Source organism: Talpa occidentalis, unplaced genomic scaffold (assembly GCF_014898055.3).
Source record: "Talpa occidentalis isolate TD23 unplaced genomic scaffold, MPIMG_talOcc4v2.1 talOcc4.14, whole genome shotgun sequence".
NCBI classification, from domain to species: domain Eukaryota; kingdom Metazoa; phylum Chordata; class Mammalia; order Eulipotyphla; family Talpidae; genus Talpa; species Talpa occidentalis.
This window is the reverse complement of record NW_023601433.1, coordinates 89997027-90007967: the sequence shown is the minus strand read 5'-3', so window position 1 is coordinate 90007967 and position 10941 is coordinate 89997027. Positions and strand designations below refer to the sequence as shown.

At 58.2% G+C, this 10941-nt stretch overlaps 1 protein-coding gene across 1 annotated transcript; it reads right to left on the bottom strand.

Moving 5' to 3' along the window:
* Positions 1–8527: 8527 nt before the first annotated feature.
* FZD10 (frizzled class receptor 10) lies at positions 8528–10699 on the bottom strand. Its single transcript, XM_037511546.2, has one exon. The coding sequence runs from the start codon at positions 10695–10697 to the stop codon at positions 8952–8954; it is 1746 nt and encodes a 581-aa protein (XP_037367443.1). The 5' UTR covers positions 10698–10699; the 3' UTR covers positions 8528–8951.
* Between the last annotated feature and the right edge of the window lie 242 nt (positions 10700–10941).

The window sequence follows — 10941 nt, the reverse complement described above, 5'->3', positions numbered from 1 at the left end:
AGATTTCTGGTTTATCTTGAAAAATCAGAATTTCTGTTAACAACAGGTTCCCAAATCTTGGTGTTGCAATGACACAGGTGGTTCGGGTCGTAGCTGTAGGTGTCCTTTCAGACAGGGCAAGTGGATTCTGGGGTCCCCCCATGCTCCTTTATTTTCTCACGATTTTACTCGTCAGCCTCACTGTCCCGACAGGCATTTGAATTTGCAACTTCTGATCTAGAATGAAGCAGGCGACTGTTCCATTATTTTTACTGCATTTGTAATCTCTCCCCTGTCTATCCATCCGCCATCCATCTGCTCTCTCCATGATGCCTGTTGATGGCTGAAATTGAGTCAGTATAGAGCAGGTGACGATTACATAATCCCGCTGAAAACAGACAACCACAGCAAGGACTTTCTTTCCAGGGAGACACACACATTTACAAAACCTGAAGCGCTGCAGCCCAGGTGGTTGTATACCAGTCTTGATCAATTAACAACAGGGGTAAAGTCCACCCGGCCTGGGAACACTGGCCGGCCACCGCGGCAGAGGGCCCTCCCCGGCCCTCCCTGGCCCTCCCCGCCGAGCGCTGGCTGCTTAGTAACCCAGTTGGCCTTCATCCTGCGCTAATAATATGTTTCTGCATAATTACTTTAATGACTACATAATATTCTAGGATTTACCATAATTGAATTGAAGAGTCAGCCAACCTGTATACGGTCAGGTTCTTCCTGATTTTCGAGACATTTAATGGGAAGTAGAAATGCCGGGTCAAAGAGTGATACACTCTTAAAAGGTATTAGGTGCACTTGCCCCCCGGGAAATAGGGCGCTATTAATCCACTTTAAATCGCCGCCAGTGTGATAGGGAGACCCACGTCTCCATCCTGCGCCAAATCTAGGGAGCATCCGCCTTCAAGAGTGCCCATCTGCTGGGCAAAACTGAAAGTGTCTTAATAAAGGTGTCCTCTGAGTGAGATTAAATATTGTCCATCGGCTGCAGGCGACAGGGCATTTCTTCTTGTTTGGTTGCCTGTTCACATGCGCAGGCAAGAAAGGTGGTTTTTACATGTTGGTTTGATTTTGGAGATTTTGCATTTTCTCAACTCGTTTTTTGCCATAGAGAATTTTAAATGGTGTGGAGTCAAATCAGCCACTGACGTTTTTCAATATTTTGGTTTTGATGTTTGGAAAGCTCCTCATAAACTTCTAAAAAGTACTCACCAGTATGTTCCTTCTATCGAATGAAACACTTTCCCCTAATGGCAGTATTATTTTTTTCACAATTAAATCTTTAAAAAATCAAAAGTGGATTTTGTTGAAAGTGTGAATTAGGGATCTAATATAGCTATTTCCCCAATACTTAATTTTTAATATTTAAAAGACCTCAACACTATTAAATGAATTACCCATTCTTTCTTATTTATTTGAAATATCTTTCCAAATATATTTGGGGCTCTCTCTGGAAATGATGTTTTGTCTCACTGATTTTCCTGTCTGTTTCGTTACTTGCCCGGTGCTGCTACAGTAACTGCACTTTATCACCTGACAGCTAAGCCCTTTCTTGCCACTGTCAGTTTTTATCCCCTTGGATATTTGCTCAAGTTTGATGGATATAATATCATTTTGGAGCGTTCCCAAAAGTATAGATTTTTTAAAAAAGATTTATTTATTTTATTCATACAAGCACTGGGTAGTGTCAGAAGCGTGGGAGGGTGAGAGAATTCACCAGAGCCGGGAGCAGAACAGATAGACTGACGAAGCACACTGCTGAGGGGAGCAGCGGGCGGCAGGAGAGGTCTGCGCGCCATGTGGGACCCTGGCCGGCAGCCGGGGATCAAACTGGCGCTGCGGAGGCTGCGGGCAGCTTCGCACACAGCCCAGCGCTCAACTGCTGCACCACTGGAGAGGCCCTAGATTTTTTTTTAAATTGGAATTACATTTAGGGATAAATGGCATATTTACCAGTATATGATATAATCTTCCAATTATTTGAGTCAATTTTTTATGCTCTTTGGTAACATTAGTAACACATTGTCTTCATAAGGGCTTAAGTTTATTAGTAGGTAGTCAATGCTTTTTGTAGGTATTACAAAGAACTTTTATTTCCTTTTTATTTCTAACGGCTTACTGCCAGTATGTAAGTCACTGGGTTTTGTAGATTTGCTTTGTCCTTATCAATTCAATTCTTATCAGTTCTATTTTCAGCTAATTCAGCTGCAAATAATGACAGTTTAAGCGCTCGTCTAACTGTGGGGTCTGTACTGTTGGCTGACACGCAGCCCGTTTCTCCCAGAGTTACGAGAAATCCTGGTGTGGGATGCTGGCACGTGTGCCCAGGAACCCTGATGTGCCCTGTCCTGTTAGACCATCTCAGAATTGCACCCACTTCAGCTGCTTCCTCAACAGGAGTTCAGAGGCAGGCGAGGTACGTCAGTGTAGACAGCAAGCCAAATTACTTGGGCAGCAGTTTTAAGAATCACATAGACCCAAGGGGCAGTTCATACCCAACTTCAACTGTAGGGGCCTTTCATATGAAAAATGAATTAGACTTGTTTTATGAGCCTGTGATAAAAGCAGAGCTGGTAGGAAATTGTCAGAAGGAAGCAGATTTTAAATCAACACAAGGCATGTTTATAAAACTTGCGTGCTGGTCTGAGACAGGCACCCACATGGTGGTTCCCAATGAGTCCACAAGATGCTGTCCAGGGATGACGCAGAGTTCCTGACCTTCAGGCGGTCACTGGCTCCTCAGTCCTCGAGGGGGACGGCCCAGCAACAGCAGCGTCCCTGGAGTGTGCTGCCCAGGCAGGATCCTGGGTGCCTCCTGGCCTGCTGAGCCAGGACCTGCATGCTGGCGAGTGTCAGGAGGCCAGTGTGCACAGAGGCTCGGGAGGTGCTGGACTGGCCAGCTATCAGACAGGTGAGACCTGCGAGTCACAGGAGGCTCAGGTACTAACACACTCAGAAGATGCCGGCAGTTAATTACCTGGAACAACAAGAAGCCTGGCGGTGCAGGAGCTTAATGAAGTCATCAGAAGGCTGGCTTGCCTCTGCTTGGCCCCCACCGGCCCAGAGCTTTCCTAGTGGCTTAAGGCCTCACGGGCACAAAATGGTTGCGACAGCTCCACACTCAGCTTTCACACACTACATCCTGTGCAGGGCAGGGACAGGCTTCCTCAGCAGCTCTTGTTATGATGAAGTCTAATCTTTTCTGGAACTTTCTCCAGCTCCAACTCACACTTGCGTCCTTCTGCCCCAGCAGGGAATTCATCTTCCATCTCACTGAACAGACGAGTGACACACACACCTCCCCCCGGCGCGACTGTCTTGCTTGCCTGGTTCTGGTTCCTTCCCTGGGAAACATGATGATTTAGCTTTGGCAAGAACAAAACTTTCAGAAGGGGGAAGTGGCTAAAAACTAAAATAGCCCCTTTCCCGCTCTATCTGGTGGATCCGTCCTCTTGTGTTTTTGTTCTGATAACCTCTGTTTCAAAAGGAGAAGTGACTCGACTCTGAACCTTGCCCCAGTGTCAGGTTTCATTAACTTTTAAAAAAATTGCAATCCTGGCACCTGTGGGAGGATGGCAGATTTTATATTGATGTTTTCCTCTCGTTTTTACTGTTTTTGTCCTTCTGCATCGCCCGTGTCATCACCAGTTCTGCGGAAATCTCCACGTTCCCTTGAGCCTGCAGAGTCTGCTGCCCTTTATTTCCCCAACACTCGGAGAAAGTCCCTTGGAAGGGAAAACCCACCGAGTTTCAGCTGTGTCTGAATGTGGTTCAGATCGAGGCCTCCGTGTGAGGCTGGGCTCTCCTGCAGCCGAAATGGCGCTGTCCCGACTTCGGGGGCGTCGCTGTGAGGAGCAGGAAGGAGGAAGGAGCTGGAAGCGGCATCTCCGCAAGGCAGCCAGGCCCAGGTGTGAGGGGCGGCTGTGGGAGCACCACAGGAGCGGCTCTGCCCCGGGGGTCGCGGGGAGGGGCGCGCACGCCCCAGTGTCACGTCTGATCAAAGTCGGCACCTGCGCTCCCTCCGTAACCGCCAGCACCCACCTTTGAAAGCAGACACCGATTTGTCATCTGTCGAGGCCGAGGACTTTGTAGTTCTGCCCACAAGACCGAAAACGTCAGGAGAGGTTTTCAAGGTTTTTGTTTTTTTTCTGCTCAGTGCAAATATTCCCTAAAATGCCCCAAAGTACACCCCTGGAGGACATCTGTGGGGTGAGACCACCTGTTCTCTGAGAACACCCCACCTCCTCCATCATGCCAGACCCCTGCAAGGCCCCTGGGGTGGGGTGGGGGGTGAGGAATCCTCTCCTCTCCGCCCCCCAGACTAGCCGGTACAAAAATAAAAAGCTTATGATAACAAAGCGAAGCAGCGACTTTTGAGAAGCCGGATTGGGCTGCGGCCAGTGTCGGGGTGTGACCGCCCGGGACCCCAATTAGGACAGCTCTCACCTCGGCGACTGAAACTTATTCTCTGCCGATTTCAAACGCGCCTCCATCCCTCCTCCCTCCAGCTTGGCCTTCACACTCTTAATAAAACATGAAAAACCACTCCACACTCTGTCCCCGAGCCTGTTCAAGCAGCCCCCCGGAGCCTGGCCGCGCCCCAGCTCCATATTACAACGTCTTTAGCCGCGTGCGCAGAGGTGTCGCGCTCGAGGCCGCCGTCCTGGGGAGCCGCTGTGATGTGCTGGCGTTCAAAGGGGCGCAGGGAAGGTGCTGCGCTGGGCCTTTAAACTTGAAAGGCCGCTGGGTATTCTGTGGAACCCGCGCTCCTGTGGAAAAGTGCTTCTCTAAGAAAATCTCTTCTCTTTAAAGCTCATTACTCATTAGCAGGCCGGGATGAGCTGGGGCGGGGGTGGGGGTGGGGTAAACACGGGGCGGTGGCGCGTCCCGAGTGTCCGCTCCGGCCCAGCAGAACTGGGCCTCCACACAGCCCGCCCGGGCCTGGCCAGCCCTCCCCTGGACGCCGCGAGCACGAGACTGGGGACAGACCCCAGCTCCTGACCCTCCAGGCGGGGCGGCCAGCAGCTGGCCCAGGGCGCCGCGGTGCTTGGGTCAGGCCGGAAACGGGGGCGAAGTTGCGGGCAGGGCTCAGGCCTGAACCCACTGAAGCGCTGCTCCTATCTGTGTTCGCGCCCTCTAAGGAAGCAGTATGGGAGACGGGGGCACCTCCTGGCCCCTTGCGCTTCCTTTCTGCCTCTGGGGCCTGACAGCGCCTCTGAAAGTGCCCGCAGAGGTGGCCAGCTGGCCAACGCCAGGGGTGCTGGGTGGCCGAGGCAGAGAGCAGAAGCCGCTCAGGTCAGGAGTGGGGACCCCGGCCACTGCCATCCCGACTCCTCCCCCCTTATGCTTTGGTTTGGGGTGTGGTTCAACCTGCTTATTGTAAACGTGACTCCGGGGCTGCCCTTCCTCCTGCGCCCAGGGCCTCCCCTCCCGCCTCTCCCCCCTCTGCCCCTGGAGACGGCCGCCGTGGACAGGTCCAGCTCCCCCAGCTCTGACCCCTCTGAGCCCACAGCCCAGCCCAGCAGGCCCGTGACCTGCTCTGCCGGGGCGGGGGGGGGGCAGACACTGCTCAGCGCGCCCCCACACCAGCTTCCCTTCCCCCCACTGGTTTCTGTCCTGCTGAGTGTCCTGGTGTTCTGGTCATTCCCTCCCCGCCCTCCCTGTGAAACCAGACCTGAGGTCCCACCAGGGGCCTCTCCAGCCATCCCCTGCCTCCGCCCCAGGGGTCCTCTCCCCACCCTGGGGACCCTGCTCCAGGCCCCGGCCCCGCCGTCCATGCCGCTGATCTTCCCGCCCTCTAAGCCTCTCTGAGCTTTGCCAGCACGTCCCTGAGCCTCTCTCTGGTGTGTCCCTGGGAAGATGAAGTGACCAGGCCACAGCAGGCCCTGAGCCCCAGAGGAGGGCGGGCTAGTGCCTCGGGGCTGCTGGTTCTCAGCTGGGCTCCCTGCTCGTCCCTGTGTGACCCGGGCCCTGGCCCAGCCTCGAGCCCCCACACGTGTCCTGGGAGCAGGGTGGGGATAGTGTTCCAGGGCCTGTCAGCGGGGGAATGGCTGCAGGAAGTGTCCGGCATCCTGACCCGGGATCACTTGCTGCCCCCGCCCATTTCCTCACTGAACTGTGCCCCAGGGTTGGCGGTCAGCCTGCCCGGCTCTGGCCTGGCCCTCACATCCACTGCGGTGTGACCTGGGCACCTGGGCCTCAGGTCTTCATAAGCAGAGGCCTGAGTGCTGGGGCTGTCCTGACCCCCGTAGCGCTTGGCCCGGGGAGGGCTCTCGTGGGTGAGGGTTCTTCGTACCCGGCTCATCGTGCCTGCCCTGCCTGCCCCCCTTGCCGGCTGGACCGGGTGCCCGCTGTCCGGGCCGGGTGCAGTGCTGAGGGGAGCCACTGTGAACAGGGGTGAGGGGGGTGGCGGGCCGCGAGACGAGCACCGCCTCAGAGCACCTGCCCTTTTTGCAGGGCCTCGCTGCTCAGACCCGGCCTGCCTGGAGCTGGCACTGGGATGCCTGCAGCGGAGGTGGGAGGCCTGGGTGGCGCCTGTGGGGCCCGGGACTGGCAGGCGCCCACGCAGCCCTGATCTCCCCTTAGAGTCCCTTCTCTGTAGGCGACTCGGCTTGGGGTTTCAGCTCCTAGGCAGAGAGGTCTGCTTGGAAATTGCCCCGTGGCTACTCGTCACGGTCCGTGAGCCGGGTCTGGTGCCAGGTGAGCCCGGCCTGCGTGTCTGGACTGACTGTGAGCGACGTTCAGGCTTCCGCCGTGACGGGAGCTGGAAGCCCACACCCCCGAGCGCGGGCAGGAGGGAAGGCCACGGGGCTGGTCATTGCAGAACCACATGCTTTGGGGTCACACGGGGCCGTGACCCCCAGCAGCACCGATGCCCGTCCTCCTAGACTCCCAGATCTCTAGTCCTCTATTTTCAGAGGACCCAAGTGGGACCTCAGAGGCTCACACAATGCGCCGGTGCTTCCGGGAGTGGCTAGGGGTGACCCACAACAGGCCTGCAGCGGTGGCCATTTAAAAAAATCTTCCTCTCTCTCTTTTAATGCACTGGAGGATATTCTGGATCCGGCATCCCTCTGCCTGCCTGCTTGGTGCTTCTAAACCTCCCTGCGCCCTGCATTGCAGGCCTCCCGTCCCTGCGAGGTAGCCCCAGGCCACTCCGGTTGAGCCCAAGGCCAGTGCTACTGACCCAGGGTGGCTCAGGCCCCCATAAGTGCTCAGTGAGTACCCACAGCGCATAGCCGCCGGGCAGGGGCACCACCCCGGGGTGGCCGGGCTCACTGGGACCGTGCCCACGGGTCCTTCTGCTGTCCTGGCCGGCCGGCCAGGCCCACCCTGGCTCATCATGACTGTGCAGCTCCGGGAACCGCGCAGGCAGACCCTGGACAAAGCTGGCACTTCCAACGACGCACCGCTGCTGATCACCCGGCTAGGGCCTATCATCTGCTCTGTAAACGTGGCCCACGGCGGCTGTCCGGCCAGTCTGCTGGACACGCGGGTCTGGAGCTCTGTCGAGGTACAATTCGACCCCGTGGAGTGCCACTTGGGTTGAAGTCTATAACATGGGCAGCTCTAGCCCCCAAAAGCGGTGGCGACTTCAGGTTGGAGAGTCCACGCTCTCGGCACCCACGGGCATGGCCACAGCGCTGCGCCGGGCCACAAAATGCCACCTTCCTCGTTCCCTGCGTGCCATTCCTCTGCACCTGGCCAAGCCGTGCTCGCCTGGACATGCACCGTCTGCCCTGGCCAGCAGTGACCCAGGCCGCGCCGGGGTGGGGGGAGGGGCACGCTCCCGGGGCCTGCTCGCGAGCAATGGCAGAGCCCTCCATGGCCTCGAGCAGAGTAGAGCAGCCACAGGACCCGAGGGGACCAGCGCCAAACTAAAGAACATAGCTTATTTTTAATAAAATAGCGGAGCATGAAAAATATCATATATTACAATATGCACAGGCGGGAGCTTCTCCTGGCCTGGTGAGGGGAGGGACAGAGTCTGGGCTCTCCAGCCACCCAGAGTCCATTTGTTTAACAATGGAAAGAGTCAATAAGCCCTTTGGGAGCTCCTGAAGAAACGCTGCCCCCCTTTGTCCCCTCCCACAAATCAGCCCTTACGTGGATCACAGTGACTTGATTTCCATTAAAAAGCCACAAAACGTAACACTAACGGCTTCCTGAGGGCTGGGCCTCCAGTTCTTTTGTTAGGAGGTTTCTTTTGTGTCTTTATGTACAGCAAAATACTTGTTTCTCTTTTTATTTTCATGGAGAGAGGGAAATGTATTGCACATCCTTTGCGTTTATAAATGTTAGATTTGGTGGGAGTTTCTGTCCTGGAGAAAGACCTTTCGCGGAGGCCAGAGGCTGGAGTGGATTTTAAGTGACTCCAAGCCCACCGGCGGGCGCTGAGTGGCCAGGCCTCCTTTCTTCCTGTTTGCACAGAAGTTGCTGTCTTAAAAGGCAGCTTTCCCGAGGGTGGGCCCCTGGGCCGGCGCGGAGCCAGCCTGCTCCCTCCCCACCCCACCCCCCACCCCCGCCCCCCCTGTAACTCAGCAGAGGCGTTTTAATTTGCAAAGCAGCTATCTCTTCTCTGATTTGCAAATGGAGAGCAAAGCCGACTAACTCCAACACACAGATGTATATTTATGGAAGGTTCTAAACAAAAGTTTTCTGCTGAGGGAGGAATCAACCACTTTACCACACATTAGTTACAGGGGGTGGGGGCTGCTTCACCCAGGGCTCTCCTTCCCTGGAAAACAAAGCGAAACAAAACCAAACCTCCAAGTACACTTCTTTTTCAACTTTCAGTGTATCACAGCATCCTGAATTTCAGGGAGGGTAAAACTTGGTCATTTTCCCTCCTTTTCCTTTTATTAAAAAAAAAAAAAAAAAAAAAAGACAACCAAGCTAGAAAGCACCGCGCCTGGGCTCCGCAAGCCGCGGCCTCCGCGCCGCCGCCCGCCCTCCGCAGCTCACACGCAGGTGGGCGGCTGGGCCGGGAGCTCGTACTTCCCCAGGTGGGCTTTGGGAGGGTGCTGGGCTTTTTTGTAAATCCCGCTGCTGGCCACCGCGCTGGCGGGTTTCCGGCGGCTCTTCTTCTTGAAGCGGCGGCTGCAGATCTGCTGCCAGGACTGCAGGGTCTTGGCGGTCCAGACCCACACGCCGCTGGTGATGCCCACCACCAGCAGCATGAACACCTTGGCCAGGAAGATCTCCACGGCGGGGATGGAGGCGGCCAGCAGGCAGTCCGGGCCCTTGGTCTGGTTGCCGGCTCTGCACCTGTGCTGCGTGGCCAGCACCTTCCAGTGCCCCACGTTGAGGCGCTCGTAGAAGTAGCAGGCGATCACGCAGGTGGCCGGCACGGTGTGCAGCACGGAGAACACCCCGATGCGCACCATCAGCTTCTCCAGCTTGTCCGTGTTCTCCCCGCCCGTCTTCATCACCCTGCGGATGTGGAACAGGGCCACGAAGCCGGAGAGGATGAAGGAGGTGCCCACCACCAGGTAGCAGGCCAGGGGCACCAGCACAAAGCCCGTCAGCGCATTGACGTCCATGCTGCCCACGTAGCAGACGCCGGTGAGCTCGTCCCCGGCCACCCTGCGCATGACCAGGATCAGGATGGTCTTCACAGCGGGGATGGCCCAGGCCGCCAGGTGGAAGTAGCTGCTGTGGGCCTCGATGGCCTCGTGGCCCCACTTCTTGCCGGCGGCCAGGAACCAGGTCAGCGTGAGGATGACCCACCACAGCGAGCTGGCCATGCCGAAGTAGTAGAGGACCAGGAAGACCAGGGTGCAGCCCGTGCTCTCCAGGCCCTCCTGGATGACGTACAGCTGCCCGCTGTCCCGGTCACACGCGATGCTCTCGGCGCCTGCGAAGAGGCGGATGATGTAGCCCACGGAGTAGACGCAGTAGCACATGGAGAGGAAGATGATGGGGCGCTCGGGGTACCTGAAGCGCGCGGGGTCGATGAGGAAGGTGAGCACGGTGAAGGCGCTGGAGAAGAAGCACAGCACGGACCAGACGGCCAGCCAGACCACGGCGAAGTGCTTGTCGGCGCGGCTCCAGTACACGTCCACGCCGCGCGCGCACAGCGGCGCGCACGACCCGCTCTTCTCCACGCGGTGGAACTTGCCGGGGTTGTCGCAGCCCGCGCGGCCGGGGGCGCCGTCCTGGGGCGCGGGCTCGGGCGCGCCCGGCGGCCGCTGCGGCCGGAGCAGCGGCGGGAAGAGGCCGGGGCCGCGGCCGGGCTCGTCGGAGCCGTTGCTGGGCGCCTCCATGCACAGGTAGTTGGGGTCGTTCTGGCTGGGCAGCCGGCTGCAGTCCAGCGAGTCGGGCCACCTGAAGTTGAACTGCTCCATGATCGGGGAGCAGCGCAGCCGGGCCTGCTCGCACATGACGCGGCAGGCGGGGATCGGCGCGGAGACCTGCTCGGTGCACATGGGCGCGTACAGCGAGCACAGGAAGAAGCGCAGGTGGCCGTGGCAGCCGTACTCCACGAGCGGCGCGAACTCGTGCAGCTGGATGGCCGCCTCGCGCTGGTCCTCGTGGCCCATGAGGTTGGGCATGCGGGTGCGGTTGTAGCCGATGTCCCTGCACATCGGGATGTCGATGGGCTGGCACCGGCCGTCGCCCGCGCGCTCGGCGTCCAGGGAGCCGATGGCGGCGCACGAGCCGACCACCTGCAGGACCAGCCACAGGCGGGGGCCCGCGCGCGGCATCGCGGCGTCCGGGGCGCCCGGGCGGGGCGGCCCCCGCGCTCAGAGCCGCCGCCCCGGGGCGCCGCCGCGGGGGCCCCCGCCCATGCCCGCCCCGCCGGGCCGCGCGCCCCCCGGCCGGGCTCTCCGCGCCGGGCCTCGGCCGAGTCGGGGGCCGCCGCGCCGGAGCCGCGGGGCGCGGGGCGCGGGCCGAGCCGGCCGGCGCGGGGCGCGGGGCGCGGGCGGCGGCGCGGACTTCGCGCTCCTC

What these genes read in the sequence shown, in the direction of transcription:
- FZD10 (XM_037511546.2), bottom strand. Translation starts at nt 10,697, where the DNA reads ATGCCGCGCGCGGGCCCCCGCCTGTGGCTGGTCCTGCAGGTGGTCGGC.